At 37.5% G+C, this 17,535-nt stretch overlaps 2 protein-coding genes across 7 annotated transcripts; one reads left to right on the top strand and one right to left on the bottom strand.

The window, feature by feature from the left end:
* Window positions 1-288: 288 nt before the first annotated feature.
* On the top strand, window positions 289-10,764 carry LOC138942210 (facilitated trehalose transporter Tret1-2 homolog). Of its 4 annotated transcripts, XM_070312261.1 has the most exons (6): window positions 3,537-4,310; window positions 4,431-4,653; window positions 5,397-5,453; window positions 7,013-7,151; window positions 7,265-7,584; window positions 7,821-10,764. In XM_070312261.1, the coding sequence occupies exons 2-6, from the start codon at window positions 4,480-4,482 to the stop codon at window positions 8,772-8,774; spliced, it is 1,644 nt and encodes a 547-aa protein (XP_070168362.1). In that variant the 5' UTR covers window positions 3,537-4,310; window positions 4,431-4,479; the 3' UTR covers window positions 8,775-10,764. The 4 variants fall into 4 exon arrangements, with proteins under 4 accessions (XP_070168363.1, XP_070168365.1, XP_070168362.1 ...); XM_070312262.1 differs by lacking the exons at window positions 3,537-4,310; window positions 4,431-4,653 and adding an exon at window positions 289-374; XM_070312264.1 differs by lacking the exons at window positions 3,537-4,310; window positions 4,431-4,653 and adding an exon at window positions 1,228-1,268.
* Window positions 5,677-16,720, bottom strand: LOC138942211 (cytochrome P450 307a1). 3 transcript variants are annotated; one of them, XR_011448276.1, is made up of 5 exons: window positions 15,539-16,720; window positions 12,998-13,789; window positions 12,380-12,704; window positions 10,897-11,699; window positions 5,677-9,390 (listed from the first exon to the last, which is right to left on the bottom strand). XR_011448276.1 is itself a non-coding variant. In XM_070312265.1 (5 exons), the coding sequence occupies exons 2-5, from the start codon at window positions 15,933-15,935 to the stop codon at window positions 11,648-11,650; spliced, it is 1,566 nt and encodes a 521-aa protein (XP_070168366.1). In that variant the 5' UTR covers window positions 15,936-16,325; window positions 16,624-16,720; the 3' UTR covers window positions 10,525-11,647. The 3 variants fall into 3 exon arrangements, 1 of the variants encoding a protein (XP_070168366.1); XR_011448277.1 differs by having other exon boundaries at window positions 11,548-11,699; XM_070312265.1 differs by lacking the exon at window positions 5,677-9,390 and having other exon boundaries at window positions 10,525-11,699; window positions 15,539-16,325; window positions 16,624-16,720.
* Between the last annotated feature and the right edge of the window lie 815 nt (window positions 16,721-17,535).

The raw sequence follows: 17,535 nt of genomic DNA, 5'->3' as shown, positions 1-17,535 counted from the left end.
CTTTGAAGGCAACGTGTATATTTATCAGTATTGATACCGATAGCGATGAAAACGTGTCGCAAAATATATCCAATTTCTCCGCCGTCTTTTAACGTGTGAACGATACTTTTGTGTCTAGTGAAAAAAATTTCTTCTAACCGATCAGCTGAACAAACTCATCGCTGTATATTTTTTTATCAATAGTGGGGTATGTTCTTAATGAATCTTGTGAAGAGAACGACGTAATGTAAGGAAATTTTGATTAAAAAAAACTTTGTAGTTGTAATCTAATCGTAAAATCAGTGCGTAAGAGGTAACTTCGTTTCATTGCATCGACAATTATCGCAGTCCAAAAAATGCTTCGTTCCACACACGAAGATGGTCCTTTCATTCAGGTAGGTCAAAGTACCTGTTCAATTCCATTTCCTTGCTCGCGATACGATGCTCTTTATTAAAAATAGTCCTCTGACAAATCGCTGTGTACGTTTGATCGAAAGACTTGTTTTAAATATCCCAATTTATGTATCATTGCTCAAGATGAAGATGAAACTGTCAAATTTTTTGATAAATCATTTCGACTTTTCTGTAAAATAACGATAATTGTGTAAGTTTATTTTTTCAATGATATATATTTCAATATTTTTTAATGATTTATTTTTATTTACAATTTTAAATTGTTCCAATATATCTGTATTCGAAATCTTCAAATATTATCTGCATTATGCATAAAATTACAGATAAAGTCGCATCTAAAATTTTACTGCTGATTAGATTATTAAAAATGAGCTTTACTCAATAAATAAATATTCAGAAATAGAGTTTAGAAAAAATAATTTAAATCAGATCCCAAAATTGGAATTTGCCTTTGACTTTATCCGCTTCATTAATTAAAATGATTATATTGCAAATTGATAAAATATCAATCACAAGATAATCCGGAATGATATATTCGGAATACGTCGTAAAATTTACGTCGCAGTTTCATGAATTTCTCGTCGTGCCAAAGAGTTACGAGAGACTTCAACGGATCTCTTTGAATATCACATTGTTGGCCAGCCTCGGAGACCTCGTTTCGTACACGCGACATAGTTGTGACGGCTTAATCTCCTTACGCAAGCGCTAAGAGTTCCGCGATAACACATGTCTTATTACGTACAGTTTTATAACGAGTCCGGCTGAGTCGTCTTTAATCGTTTCTAACTCGTAAGCGCGTGCCATCCGATGACCTCCGACATCGATATCCAACATTATCGGACAACACATCGCTTCTTCGGACCCTGGGCATGCAGGTTCCTAACATTTCTTTGTCGTAATAATTATCATCGATGATATCGTTAGAATTCATTTTTAATTATAAAGTAGATAAGAGAAAAGAGAGATAATTCTTTTATTCCAGATACATATAACAATTCTTTTCCAAATATATATATTTCTTATTTAATAAATATTATATATTTAGACTTTTATGTATCAAATTTGCGTGTAAGAAGATATCAAATATTCTTAAAATCGAAAAGATATGTATATTAAGAGTACAAAGTAAGTATGTGTTCTTTAGATAATGAATTCCACTTTATTATTAAATATCCTAAAAATATTTGAATATTTTTGAGAGACTTGTAGGGTCTTTCTGCTACATTAAATCTTGTCAATAGAAATTAATCTAGCGCGATGGCCCGTGGGACAATAATTTGGCTTCAATGTTGCGTCGACGAAATACATTAGATAAAGTTAAAAAAGAAACAAAGAAGAAAATAATATTCGCAAATTTACTAAATTCATCTACTAAAATCCTACAAAAATCTTATGCGATAAATTATCGTTTGTAACTTTTGTGGCAGTGTAATAACGTTAATGAGAAAGAGAAGGAAAGAGAGAGAGAGATATATATATTATTACAATGTTATTATTCCGCTTGTGATTATATTAGCATTATTTGCTTATATGAAGTCTCGTGATACCATTAGTTGTAACGATACCGAGAACGACTGTTATCGTTACTTTAATTAAAACCAGTATCGTCTTAATCGCATTTCGAGTACTAGAAATGATATTAATTAAATAAAATTATATATTACGTATAAATATACAGAAAATTTTTCTTTTTTATCTAAAAAAAATTAGACATTCATTTACGTACATCACCTAATTTTTATCTAAAACTAAATACGAATAAATTTAAGGACTTTTTATTTAAATCGTTCACGTGCAAGAGATAACATCAATTATAATGTACAATAATAATTTTTCGATGGATATAATTTAACAATTATAAAATGTTGTACATTTTGATTGGTGTCCAGGCTGAAAGTTCAACATATAGATATGAATGTGACCCCGTTAAAAGAAATTACGCAAATCGATACCGAGAAAACCGGAATGAATTTTACGGGTCACAATATAAATCCATAGCGCAGAATTTATCGATTGATACAGGAAGTCAAATTAAAGTCGATGAATATTAATTAGCCTTTCACTTCAATGGCGAAATAAACAGGTGTTTCGGATTAAATATTCACATGTAAATAGTCAATTAAATACTCAATTTTATATGACGCGCTATGAATTTTAGTTGGTATATATAATACATGACGAGTAGATACGATTTTGATTAACACGATTGATATAATACTATGTTTCGATTATCAATTTTTTTCCGATTATCTATTATGGATTGATCCTGAAGAAGCAAGATATATCGTCTTACTATATGCATGCATTTGATTTTAATCAGCTTGGATTAATAAAACATGACGCATGACAAAAAGTACTTTATAACATAAAGGTATTACGGTAAGATTATCGAAAATTGAATATTTTACGAAATATTTTATTTTTTATATCAAAATGTGTCAGATTAAAATATCAAAAATAACTCAAAAAGTACTAAATGAAAAAATACTTTATTATAGTGTTTTGGAAAGTTCTCGAGGTAAGCTACTAGAATATGTCATGAAAAATAAGGGGTCTGGTTTAAAAAATTTAAAGTGATTTTTATATGATCTTGACGGTTCTATTTAAGATCATACTAATATTATTATATAACGCACTACTTAGAGTTCTACAACTTTTGCATGAAACATTTTTTTACGAAAATGCGTTGTTTTCTCAAAAAACTGCTGATACGGGCGCTCTGTATAAAGATCGATAGAGAAAAAGAGAAAAATAATCCAATTATGATTATTATAAAATATATGTATATATATATATATGTATCTTTTATAATAATCATAATTGGACTATTTTTCTTCCTTTTTCCCTATCGATCTTTAAACATGAGGATAAATTTTTTTGTCCACTAAAGTCGCATTTATTAATGCAATGCCTGATCAAATATTACCAAGCAGAATTATGCGAGCCGCCATCTATCGTTTTTTTTTTTTTTTTTACGTAATCATCTCTTTATCAATGCCAAAATGGAGATGAAGCGCGGTGGATGTATATTTGACATTCGCGAATGACGCTCCGCGCGGATCCGGCAAATCGTCGTTCGTTGTCGCGAATCGGAGCGATCTCGGAGTGGAGAAATGTAGCCGGGTGCACTAGATAAACTCTTTGCGTCGTCTTCAGTCAATAACGAGTTCCCGGTTAGCGCTGGTCACAATCGCCGCCTGCCCGTCTCTCGGCGCTAATCGAGAAGCTCGCGAATGTAAATCAGTGTAGCTCCCCCGCGAAGAGAGATATTCCCGATTGTCGCTCGCTCGAAGAGGATCGATTGTGGGCGCGTACAGACAGTTTTGAGCCTTAGAATTTTTCGGAGCGATATCTCGGTGACATCGCGCGCGCGCATTTCGCTTGAATCGCAAACAATAGAACAATAGATTAGACACGTGTTTGTCATTGTTATATAAAGATCAAAGATCAAATACATAATCTTGTGCGCAAATAGATTATCCGTGCAATTATTCGCAGAACTTTATTGAGAGGATAGGACAGGCAATCTCTTTAGCGGAATAAACAACGATATTTATAATACATGTATGTGTGCGACGATACTGTACCCGATGCAAGAAAAAATTCTAAATAGAGAAGGAGATGTGGCGCTTCTCGTATTTAAAGTCCGTGGAACATTATAAACGGCAACAGTATATAACTCCGTCCAATTAATTAACTTCGAGTCGTCGGAAACTTTTTTTAAGTAATCGGCTCTCAAGCCACTCTCGTATCTTTTAAGCAGTCGGCGTGCAAACAGTCGATGAATGTTGATGTGATTTAAAGTACTTTATAATATGATATCGAGCTAATTATCGAATATAATAAATACTCATTGAGGATTATAAAGAGATATAAAAAGTATCGAGCTGTGAAAGAAAGAGCGAGAAGAGAAACTGGTACTTGAAAGATAAAAAAAGATTGATACCGTTTTTTGGTTTTTTTTTTTTTTTTTTTTTTTTAAGATTATAAATCATAATTTTGTGCTCGATATTACTAAATTATTGTCATATTATTAGATCGATTAAAATAATTGAAACAAGTGTATTGAAAGGAAAAAAAAGCATTATGGCGAATATAATAGACGTTAATAACGCAAATGGACAAACGGATATTAATGATGCGAATAGACAAAGGGACGTTAATAACGCTAATGAGTTAACGGACATTAATAATATCGTAAATACGGGAATCGAGATTATCAATAGAAATGGACACATATCGACTTGTGTCGAGATCAAGGTACGCATATATTTTATACAAAATACAATGAATCTCTGTATTTTTATGTCACAAATAAATCGCAATTTTTTTTTCTAAATTTAAAAAAAGTTGTCATCTCTTTATAATAAATCTTGATGCTCTTCGTGTCTTTTTTTTTCTTTTTTTCATTTTCTCAAGTAATCTCTTTTCTATTCTTTCGGCGTTATTGCTGAGAAAGTTTCTCGACGTGAATAATATTTTTCGACAATTAATAACAGAAAAGAATGATGCTTTTTTTCAAATTTGTCTACGTTATTTTTCATTATTCAATTCTGCCTTCAATTGCGAGATCATCGGGAGTAAGTGAAGATTTATCTTTCAAGAATGTTCATATATCCCCCGCATTGGGATAATGCCTCAGAGTTTATCAAGTTTATCAAGTAGTATTGATTGGTCGTTCAATAATTAAACAGGCACTTTCACAAGAAACGTTGGTATGCGTCGCAATTATTTCATTTCTCCTATTGCTCAAAATATAATTATATTCGGATGCATATTATATTTGGATATTGTTGGATAAAGTTGTTTGACAGTTTTTATTTATCGTGAGATTTAATATACGGATCATAGATTTTATAATTGCGAAAGAAGTACTATAAAAATCATAAGAGATGTACACAATATGGAAATGCAGACGACAATCTAAACTTTAATTACTTTTTACTGTAATTAACTCTAATTACTTCTTACTCTAATTAACTCTTAATTTTGTTCCTTTGCAGATGGAACCCAGCGTTGACGATGAGAAGAAGTGGGAACGTGACGGGATAATTTATCAAGTATGCGTTAAAATTTCTTATATACTCTTATATAAATAATGACGTCGTTATTTTTTGATTAATTATTTTTCTTAAAAGATAAATATATAAATGACTTAAAATATTACGTCATAATTACGGACGATAATATCACTTATTAAATATTCACAATTATAATATACATAAACGTAAATGACATCGTGCAATAATGAATATATAAAGCACATCGCTGATAAATATACTATCTCAAAATCTACATTAAAAAAAAAAAAGAAAAAGCTAATATTAATATTAAATAATAAACAAATATTAAATTAATTATTCTTAATTTATTGCCCAAATAATTTGTTTTTCCGATTGCGTGATTAGCATTACGCTATTTACGGCGATCATCAAACATAAATAATGTCATAATAAAGAATATTAAAATCTGTTTTATTTTTAAAACATCAATATTCTGTCTCAATGTCATATCACCGTCTATTTATTATATATTTTTTTTTTTTTATTATTCTGAAATTAAAATACAACATTCGTAAAATGGAAATTAAATGATTAGATAGAAGCAAGATACGTAACAGAAGGAATTTCCTAATCAACTCGATGTATTTATGAAAAATTATACGGTTTGTTAAAGGAAATATCATACAATCATATAAATAACATTATTAATTCTGAATTGTAAAAGAAGTCTGGAAAAGCAAATTATCTTTATTTTTGTAGCGATCGGCTAAAGATTAGATATAAACAAACAAATAAAAATCTCAACTTCATAAAAAGAAAATTGCTCTTGCGATTTTTATTTGCATTATGATTTATCCGTATTTGCATTTCTTATTACTCATCTAGGCTTCAGTGGCGTGCGTTTTCTCATTTTACGGCGACCAAAGCGATTTTTAAAAAGTCTCAGTTAAGTTTTTATTACGATTTTTCATATATAAAGTGTCGCGACAACGAAAAGATGCAATTATACGTCGTATATAACTTATCCTTAACATCGCAAAAAAAATTCGAATCTCAATATCATCGCACAGTTAGCGATAAGATATATACTCTATCTATGTTACACACAAGGTGTTTTCTCTAATATACGTCATAATATCTTCAATACGCGTATGAAGCGTTGCTTCATCGTAAATTACATCATATTCGGCGCTTCGTGCCGAGTAGAACTACGATTTTTCATCGCGAGATTTTAAAGCGTGTTTTTAATTGTCGGCTGCATTTCCTCTCGGTTCCACGGTCGTTTGTTAAACCGGTTCTAATGATATTCGCATGCGTAATAGTCGCGCCGGTAGGTGCGTGTGATTACTCTGATAAAAAAATTCGATGACTGCACGATACGCGCCTTAGTCGACTTCAGTATGTCATATGGTACACTATTTGCAATGCCCCCCCTGTATCTGTTTGCTGCGTTTTCGCATCATTTGCTTTACGGCTATAAATTTGCGGTTAAATTATCCGGTTTTCTCTAGTTTTGTCGAGAAGATTTCCTACCATCGTGCGTTGTCGCACAATTCCTCTCGATATCGTGTCGAATTCCACTCTTTCGCCTGATTCGTAATATTTTTTTTCTACAGATATTGATATGCTTATGCGTCAATGTCGTCATGCTGGGTCCATCGATGGGTTTTGGCTACAGTGCCGTGGCGGAGCCCGCGATGAGAGCCCCAAAAACCGACGATGTGCAACTCGACGCCGTTCAGGCAAACTGGATGGGTCAGTGATGTAAAAATTTGTCGAAAGATTCTTTACTTTACTTTCGATTGTCGGAAAGAGAAATTTGTATTATCTCTTTCTTTATTTCATGAGAATTATTTTTCACGCCGCAGCTACTGCATCAGCAATAAGTACACCCTTCGGTTGCATAATCTCGAGCCTCGTGATGAGACGAGGAAGGAGGATCAGCCTGCTCATGACGTCATTGATCTCACTGGCGGGTTGGGTGACAATTTACACGTCCAACAGTTACATGCAGATTCTGGTGGGGAGAACAATTTCCGGTATAGCTACGGGGATGTCGGCGGTTCCGACAACGGTGTTCGCGGCGGAAATAGCGGGATCGAAATGGCGAGGTTCAATGATCACGTGGACCAGTATCAGCACCGCTCTGGGTCTTCTCATTGTTTACATCTTTGGATATATTTTCAAGGTAAACGAGTTCGGAAATTGCATTTAAATCAAATTGATCTCATATCTTACTGCTATCGCGATTTGTTAAAAAAACAATAATAAAATCTAAACAAGTCTGAGATTTGTTTAAAAGTGCCCTAAATTAAATACGTATCGCTGTGGTTATATAGTCATTGGTATATGTGCAGCATATAATACGAAAAATAATGCAATTCTTACGATTCTGGTTTTTTTTTTTTTTTTTTTTTTTTTTAGGATGACTGGCGGTTAGTGGCCTTGATGTGCGCTCTATTCCCACTGATGGCGATCGTTCTGATTTTGCTAGTAATACCCGAATCACCATTATGGCTGCGGGATCAGAATCGGCCCGATGAAGCGCTGGAGATCATGAAAAAATTCCGCGGCGTACCAAAGGACCAACCGGCCCCGGCGGAACTTTTGTTCGAGCTGAAACCGCGGGCGGAGAAGAAGAATCAAAATCTGCTGCAGCAGCTGCTGAAGAGGAATTCCCTGGTACCGTTAGCCATAATGCTCATGTATTTCTTCTTTCAGCAATTCTCCGGACTCTTCGTTATCATATACAACGCCGTCGATATTATGGATAAGTCTGGAATCCAGGTGGATCCTTACATCGGCGCCGTCATGATAGGCGTCGCACGTTTCTTAACCAGTCTCATAACAGCCAGTGTGTCCCAAAAATACGGCCGACGGATCCCGTCGATGATTTCCGGCATCGGGATGACGATTTTCATGGGCGGCCTATCGCTCTACCTCTACCTGGCCGAGAGCGGAATTGACATGCCGGACAAAGGGGTGATCCCGGTAGTGTGCATGATGCTTTACATCTTCATGAGCACTCTAGGTTACCTGGTGATCCCGTTCGCCATGTTGGGCGAGGTATATCCGTCCAAAATCAAGGACATACTGTCCGGCCTGACGGGCGCTACAGGTTATATCTTCAGCGCGATAACCGTTAAGACGTATCCTGATATGTTGAGACTGATGAACATGCACGGCGTGTTTCTCTTCTTCGCCATTATTTCTTTCGTCGGCGTGATATTCATCTTGTTATTCTTGCCCGAAACGAAAGGGAAGACTCTGCGCGAGATCGAGGACATGTTCTCCAAGAAGAAGATCTTTGAGTTACCGGTGGAAAGGGTTGTCGAGGAAAGAGTAGCTTCAAACGCCATCGGTCTCCTACGAAATTAAGAATATTTATTGTTTATATGGGCGAAAAAATTAAATCGCGGATAGTAATCAGCATATAGGTACTTGAAGGAAGGCGAGATCAAATCACAATACTGCCCGATCGATAAAATAAACGTCACGTCGTTTCGTGATGCTTCGAGATGCAAAAGGTATAATCGAAATAATGAGATAACTCAATATTTATTTTAAAAGGGGGGATCTCTTTTTAATGTGTTGTAATTTTGTAAAGATCTAAAAGGAAAGATAAAAGATGCAATTATGAAAACGTATTACGAAAAATCTCTTGTTTATTTAATAAAAGTTTGCAGAATGATGACGTAAACAGTGTATTATATGTATATCAAAACATACCTTTATGGTGAAAATGTATTCGCAAACTATGTAAATTTAGAGATTAGATTCCTATCAGTCTAGGATTCACATAAAAGAGATCTCGAGAAAGATGAGACGATTTGTATCGGATTATATTTTATTAAAATCCAATATTTACCGTGCAATACTTTGAGCGGAGCTATATCCTTCTAAGTAAAGTCTAACAGTTCCATAATATCATTGTATTCTAGATACATTCTCATCGCAGAAAGGTAGATTAAAGTGTCATCGTATTGCTGAAGATCTAAAAAATGATATTGCGTAAAGTGTCGATAATACGTGTAATTAATTAAATGTAAGACTTACTCATTGTGTAATACCACACTCTCGACGATTAAAAATATTGAGACGTGATAGTATTAAAGCGCGGAGAATAGATTCTTATCTAAGTGCTGATCTAGCAAACAAGTCGCGCGAATAACGCGTCATTAGTTTGTTTGCGTTAAATCGTTCTTACGTAAGGTAGCTGTCTCGCGACAGTACGATCCAAAATTTGCGTCAAAACTCTAAGTCAACGTTAAAACATCCGACTACCTTCGGTTACCGTTTGATAACTTTTACACTATTTCTGTCTATTGCCAAGTCAATGCCCGCAACTTTCGCGAGCATCATCCGTCTTTTCTTAACTTTCGATAAACAACTAGGATGAAATGATACCACGAGGTCTTTTTATTATTGTTCTAAAACTAAATGGTCAATAATTTCGGGTTTTTTTTTTTTTTTTTTTTAAATAGAATTCCTAAAATATCCTTTGTATTAGCTTTTTTTATCACTTTTTTTGTTATTCTTTCTAATTATTAAAATTCAAAATACGAGATTTTTCTACGTTTTGTGTATGCGTTGCAATTTTTGATAGGGATTATCTCACGTTCGGGACGGTCAATTTTTAAGTTGTACAGTTAAATTTTCAAATTTTTCTTGTTAGTTGCGATTTGCGAGACAACTACCATTTAATAGAGGCAGGTAAAATCTTTTGATTTATTCTCTGCGCGATAAAGTCAACGGGCACAGTTTGCACGATGATAATGAACGATAACGAGATATAGCATGCATTTCTGCATTCTGCAATAACGTTGCATACGTTATTTACATATTCAAGATTAAAGAGACTTTTCTGACGCGATCGGAATTTATTTCGCGACTAGAATATCATTTTGTAAACAATTGTCTTTTGCAACGAGTTACGTGTCTACTTTCAAATTATTTTGCGCAGAAAAATCGAGCGATATTTCGTAGAACGTTAAAAATTATCAATTCTAAAGTTCTCCCGCAGTTGATCAAATGTCAATCTCATTAAATTTACAATCAAATTTACAAATTCATGTAAGCTATATTAAAAATGTATTGTACATATGACGATTTGACGATGTAAATACATACATACGTATTATATATATATACATGTATAAATGTCTCTCGTATTTTATTATTAAAATCTTAAATAATAAATTAACAAATTGCGTAACAATCACGATAATTAAATAACAAACACAAAATAATGTACAATTTACGAAACGTGGAGTATAGGTGGGGTTCGGTGAAGAAACAAGATGAGATGGGACGACGATTATCATGATTACTGACAATAATAATAGATGATAGTAATAGTAAGTGATATAATATATATATATATATATATATATATATATATAATATAGTAATAATAATAATAATAATAATAATAATAATATAAAATAAATTGTAATATATAATAATAATTAGATGCACAATAATCAAAATAAATTATTACCTGCGAGGTAGTACAGGAAGAGAAATATTATCTGTCAAAAATCGAGAATTCGAACATTTCGAGAAAACGACGTCGTGTCTTCGCTGTTTTGTTCTTTAACGCGACCCTTTACATTTCTTTTCTCCCCTGTCTGCTCCCGTGTTCTTAAAAAGAAATTACTTCGCACCATCTTACATCGTGAGATTTTTTTAAACGACCATATACAACAACGAAGATGGGGAAATACGTGCGCGTATTATAATTTAATACGCCACAAATCGTTCAATATGACAAGAAGAAGAAGAAATGAGAGCGCAATGTACGAATTTTCGCGCTTTTCTATCGTGAAAATAAAAATGAAATCTTTCGCAAAATCCATTGTTGCGAATAGATTTCGAAGGTTGTAACACGAAATCGCGCATTCTTTGACAAGAGATAAATGCCATTGTGTTAATACACGTTTAAACGAAGATGCTATTGTTCAGTCTTCTTCTTCTTCGATTATCTTTAAATGTTTAACTAAAGTTATATATACGCGTGAATCGTCCGGACTTAAGCCCTAGCACTCTCTCTCTCTCTCTCTCTCTCTCTCTCTCTCTCTCTCTCTCTCTCTCTCTCTCTCTCTCTGTTGTGATATCAATTTTGTTAACATGTCAACGAGAGGGATCTCACCTTACGAATAAGCATTCGCCAAATAATAAGCGAGGCGTGATGATTTCTTCAAAACAATTCTCGTTCATGGTCGAGACTTAATGGCCGTCTATCACTTGATTCAGCGAGAATATCGTGAATGATCTCGTAGCTTTGTATGCGATAATTCATCGCTGCAATTTTTAATCAATCGACTTAGAAGAAGAAATTAAAGATCTCTTAATATATAAATTAATAGACAAGATTTCAGGATTGACATTAAATGTTTGCTCAAATTAATCATCTACCTTACTATCCATAATACTTTTCAAATTGAATCAGATCGTGTAACCATCAATTAAATTCAGATCTCGCAAAATATAAGATAATTAACAAAATATAGAGGATAATTAAAGAAAATCGAAACTGGGCTCCGCGCTTTCTTGCGCCTAGGGCATGAGTCGAGGAGCGATCCAATTAGCTATCTTAACGATCTAATAATGTCAGTAAAGCTCTATTGGCGGAAATCGAATATCTTCCACACTCGTTCCCGTTTCTAACTCTTCCTAACATCGGTAAAGCTTCATTCAAATCAAAAGCCTCTTTTTAGCTACTGGTTCTCCGTAATATTTAATAAAAGCTCCGCCGACGCATGAAACGCTTACGTCCTGTCACCATTGAGCGTTTGACGATATCGTATTTTCAACCTTGCATTTCGCGATCGGCGGCGAAATTTTCGGGAGCCCAGCTCGTGATCGAATCGACACAGATGTCGAATGTCATTCTCGATCATTCGACGTGAAGTCGAAATAATCGTACTCCGACTTTGTCGACCCGACCGGATTCGCTTTTCGTCGTCGTCTTCCTACCCTACCGTCTCTCGAAGTGGAAGTTGAAACTCTTCTCCGGAAGCGCCAGGTTGCCGATGGGGACCTTGTAGTTCTCCTTCTCCACCGGCAATATGTTGAAGTTCTTCAGCAGAGTGGCTATCGTTGAGAAGCTGATGTACTGGACCATCTTGTAGCCCATGCAGGATCTCCGGCCGCCACCGAACGGTAGAAAGTGCTCCGGCTTTAAGAGTTTGCCGTTCTGTACGAATCTCTCTGGCATAAACTCCTCAGGAGATGTCCACAGCTCCTCCGACATATTCAGGTCGTAGTTGTTCAGGAAGATAAATGTGTCCTTCTCGATCTTGTAGCCTAAAATAAACAATCGAGTCAGCTCTACAAAATTCTTGGAATTACCACAAATTTTGTTATATTAATAAAATTCGCAAATATTCATCGATATAAAATTGGATATCCGCAAATTTTATTACTAAACTTTGTAAATTATCGGAGCGATTGATCGTCGGAGACGAGAAAAACTACACGACATTTAACGTTTGACATTTGACGTTTGACGTTTGACGTTTAACGTTTGACGTTTGACATTTGACGTTTGACGTTTGACTTATTGTCAAATGTCAAAAAGGAGAGAGAAAATTATTCACCGGCCACGGAACTATCCTGGTTGGCCACGTGCGGCACGATCGGGCTGGCGATCAGTCTGATTGCCTCGAGAACGATGGCCTCCGTGTATGGCATTTTTCCCCTGTTCTCGAGGCCGACGAATCTGCCCGGAGTCCCTACTCCGTCGATCTCCATCTGCGCCGCTCTCTGCACGTGCGGTCGGGTGACCAGGTATCCGAGTATCTTGACGAGGAGATTGCCGACAGCCGAGTGACCTCCCACGATGTCCTCCAGCGCGAACATTGCTATGTCCCAGCTCATCTTAGGCTCGGCGTTGGTCTTGATGTGATTGATCAGACAGTCCACGTAATCTTCCTCGGGTATGATCGATTTCCAATTGGCCAGACGGTCCCCGATGACGTACTTCTCCATAAATCGCTTGACTTCGTGAGTCCAGTTAATCATCCTCGTCATGTTCCTCTGGTGCAGCGGCATCAGGAACGGCATAAAGTCCGCGGCGTAGCCCTGGTTCACCTCGTAAAACACCTTGTCGAAATTCTCGATCATCTCGCGGAAGGATACGTCGCCGAGAGGGAAGCTGCGCGAACAGAAGTACTCGAGGAAGACATTTGCGCACGTATGCATGATCAGCGGCTTGGTGCGCAGGCTCTTGCCGGCAATGCTATTGAGATGATCGACCAGTAGCTCTACCTCGGCACCGATGATACCGTTTAGTTGGTTGTATCGTGTGGTAAAGGCACGGGGAAAGGTGTGCGCTCGCAGCATCTCCCTTCGTGTCTTTTGAACGTCCGACCAGTTGCAGAACGCCAGGGCTGCGGGAAGAAGAAATACGCACCATATATCCCAATCCATCTCGTTGAAATGTCTTTCGAGAATTTATTCGCAGAGAATATACCACAAGATATAAAAAAAAAAAAAAAAAAAAAAAAAATAGAGAGATAATTTTTCAAAACATTTTCCCATTTGCTATTATATACTCTTCTCGATTAGTTTCGCTTCTCGTTACACGACGATTTGTAACGACTCGCAACGACAGAAGCAGCTGACGTCGGGGCATCGTGATCAGCGAACATACCTATTCCACGAACGCATCGCGACTCGAATTACCGAATCAAGCGGCGTCGTTGAACTTGGCCTTGTTATTGCGCGTAACGACGCGTTTCAAAACGTCATCGAATTGCAAAAATTTGTCGACGCGTGCTTTCTATCTTGCGCGGAAATGTAATGCGAACGATCGGCGGCACCGATTCTCATAACCGGCCGGTATGCTCGATATATGAAATCGAAGGCGCGAGAAAAGACAGAGTAGCAAGAAATGACCCGGTTTCACGCCACCCGAGAACCTGAGGATCTTCCCGTCACTCCTCGCGTCATCTATTTTTTTTTTATGATAGTCCAGCAATATGTTATCAAGTGTCATTAAGATTAAAGAGAGTTGCACCACGATATATTTTTTTCTCGATTGCCATTTTAACATTTTCTGTGTAACTTGAGAAGAAACATTCCAGATTTTTTAATAATAAATAAAAAATATGTATCAGATACTCTTTTACATTCTAGAATTATTTAAAAATATTATACAAAAAATCATAAAAAATATATTGTTAACATTGAGATGTGAAAAGAATGAAGAAATTGAGCAGATAATAATATTCGATCTGCGATACGCGAGAAACATATTCTAAAGAGATGCGATTCTACATGTTAAAATAAATTATTTTCCTATGTAATCGGGAAAGAATGGACTCTCGCATCGCGGTATACGGTGGCAGGAATTTCTGCTAAATTAGCCTTGATCCTGTTTGTCGATTGCCGGGTAAATCAGGTACGCGTGAAAGTGGTACCCGTGACCTTTCCGGCTGCACTTGGTACCGCTTCTCGCGCTGACCTTAGCACGAGTTTCGGCGCGGACCTGACGAGAGAAATATGCGGTGCGCGACAAATAAATATACCGAGTGCGTACGGTATGCGTGATTATATGCGCGAGTCGCTCACGTGTCTCGCGCGGCACGCAGCAAGGTCGTTAGCGTGAAAAGGGATTTTTCGAGATTTTCGACGAGTCGTTGATAAGTGACATTTGTTATCGGCGCGAGATGCTACATCGATGATTTCGAGGATAAATAACGAATGATAAATTCGGCTGGAATTTTTGATCTCTCAGATGAGCGCGCGATCGATCGACACACGCAAACGGCTATAACCGGCGACCTAAAGCGCTGAGAGAGTGATTCGAGAATTTTAAATGCCACCATTAGTTATACTTAATTATTTTTATACCCGAAATTATCTCGAATCGATTCTGCGATTTTTTCCCAGCGTAAATTCTCAGGAAAAATTAAAAGAGAATTACGGAAAAATTATTTATTGTTTTAGAGAAGAAATGTATTTATTATTCTTTATTTATACTGTCGAAATTTTAGTTATTATTTTTCTAACAATTAATCAATATATTATTTTTATTTTAAATATTAGAATTTTAATTCTTTTTTTACATAAGGATTAATTTTGCGCGAAATTATTTTTGATCGCGAAAGAAGATACATATAAAATAAGATACTTACAGTTCTCCTTGTTGCCGAAGAGAAGATGATATCTGATAAAGTTTGGCCGGGAATCAAAGTGGTGGCCCTTGGCAATCAAGATTTCCTTGATATTCTCCAGACCGTTGACGACGACGCAGGGCACAGAGCCCATCTTGAGCTTGATCACCTGACTGTCGTAGACCCTGACGAGATCGGCGAAGGCCTTGTAAGGCACATCGTAGCGTCCCAAGATATGAAGAGAGCCGAGGATCGGCCACGGCTTGGGTCCCGGTGGCTCCAGTAGAGCGGACGCCTCCTCGCCGTCGAACAACTTGTTTGGCGTTTTTCTCGATCTGATGTGATCCACCAGGATCAAGATCAAAGCCACAAGAGTGACGGCGAGCAAAAAGTACGTCGTGGCGCTGATATAGATCATTTTCCAACACAATCACAAGATTCTTCACTAAAAAATACTCGCTTTCGTTTCCTTTTCCGCCACTTTCTTTCCTTTCCCACAATGACCCGGAAGAGAGTGCGTTGTGGCGCTTCTTCACGACGAGTTATCTGATCGTTGGGATTTAAAACCTCCTTGGAGATCAAATCTTTTTTCGAGACACACACGTGGATCTTGATGATTCGACCGCTCCTGAATATCCTCGATAAGACGATTTTTCTTTATTCCAATCCCGGACAGTCTACTTCCCTAGAGAGATATCAACGCTGTCGTACGTGTCGACCGATCAGGACTCAAGCTCCTCGTGGGCCCGTCTGTGAACGGTCCGCCGATCTGGCTCGGTCTGTGGGGATAGGATGCTTGCCCGGCTATCTTATATAGCCGGGCGTAATGTAGTCAGCACATTTGCGTCGAGCACTGTGCGCCTCAACCCCATACATATGGATTCGTGTTGAGACGAAGTGGGCAGCGAGAAGAAGGAAGAGAAGGAGGAGGTGACACTGGAGGTGGAGGAAGAGGAAAAAGATGAGGAGGAGGAGGAGGAGGAGGAGGAGGAGGAGGAGGAGGAGGAGGAGATGAACACTCTCGTACGGATCGCAAGAGCTGTACCCTTCTGCCTATATCTCAACGGAAACGAATTTTAAGAAAACTTGAAAAGAGACATACTCACTCACGCGGGTTGTCGGTAGGGCCCGCGGCAGGACCCGCAGGGCGGAGGGAGAAGGGAGTCGGAGGGAAGCAGCGCTCGCCGCGGCGGAGGGATGATCGCGAGATTGTCGGAGAAGAGAGAGAGAGAGAGAGGAGGAAAAGGGCCCCGGATGACGCGCGGTGGAGCAGGGAGGGGTAGCTCGTAGTAAGTAGTAGGGGAGGGTGGAAGGGAAGAGGGTGGAGAGGGGAATTGCATCTCTCCGGTAGAGCCTGTTGGGCAAAGCAAGGGGGACGCTTCTTGCCCTCGACTTCTCTCCTTAAGGTGCCATCGAGTTTTCTGGCAGCCGAGATGGTGGTGGCGATGGTGGTGTGCGTACTCGCACGCACTTTCAGCCGCGCCGGAATTATTTTCGCGTACTCGAACGTACGTCACGGGCGAGATGCCGGATCGGAATCGGCGATCGATGGTAATTCACTTTTGGTACACCGTACGGGACGTGGACGGAGAATAAAGTTTCGTTTTTCGCGAGGCGGTTGACTGATACGACCGGTATGATGCCAGTTGAACGCTTTGACAAGTATGCGGGAACCGGGAGTCGCATTGTGCAAGAAGGTGGATCATGGACGTGCATCGAAGATGCATCGAGAGAGAAATGAGAGGAACCAGGTATGCGACCGCCTGTGTTTCACCGTGGAAACAAGTAGAGAGGAGCCAAAGAGCCGGGTTTCTCGATACCATCAAAGCTCAGTCATATAAATTAAACGCTTATCATTAGAATCATACATTATTCTGCCATTGTGTCGTTGAAGGTTAAATGAAATTTTTCGCTTTTAAAGAGAATTATATTTAATTATATTCCATTTTTTTTTTTTTGTTAATGTTACAAAGAAGGAAATATTATTGCATGTGTAGCGATCATTATATTTGTTATCT

Source organism: Polyergus mexicanus, unplaced genomic scaffold (assembly GCF_030449975.1).
Source record: "Polyergus mexicanus isolate NDT 795.1 unplaced genomic scaffold, iyPolMexi1.0 SCAF_22, whole genome shotgun sequence".
NCBI lineage: Eukaryota > Metazoa > Arthropoda > Insecta > Hymenoptera > Formicidae > Polyergus > Polyergus mexicanus.
Note: the sequence above shows the minus strand (reverse complement) of the source record. Positions and strands in the feature narration are given on the sequence as shown.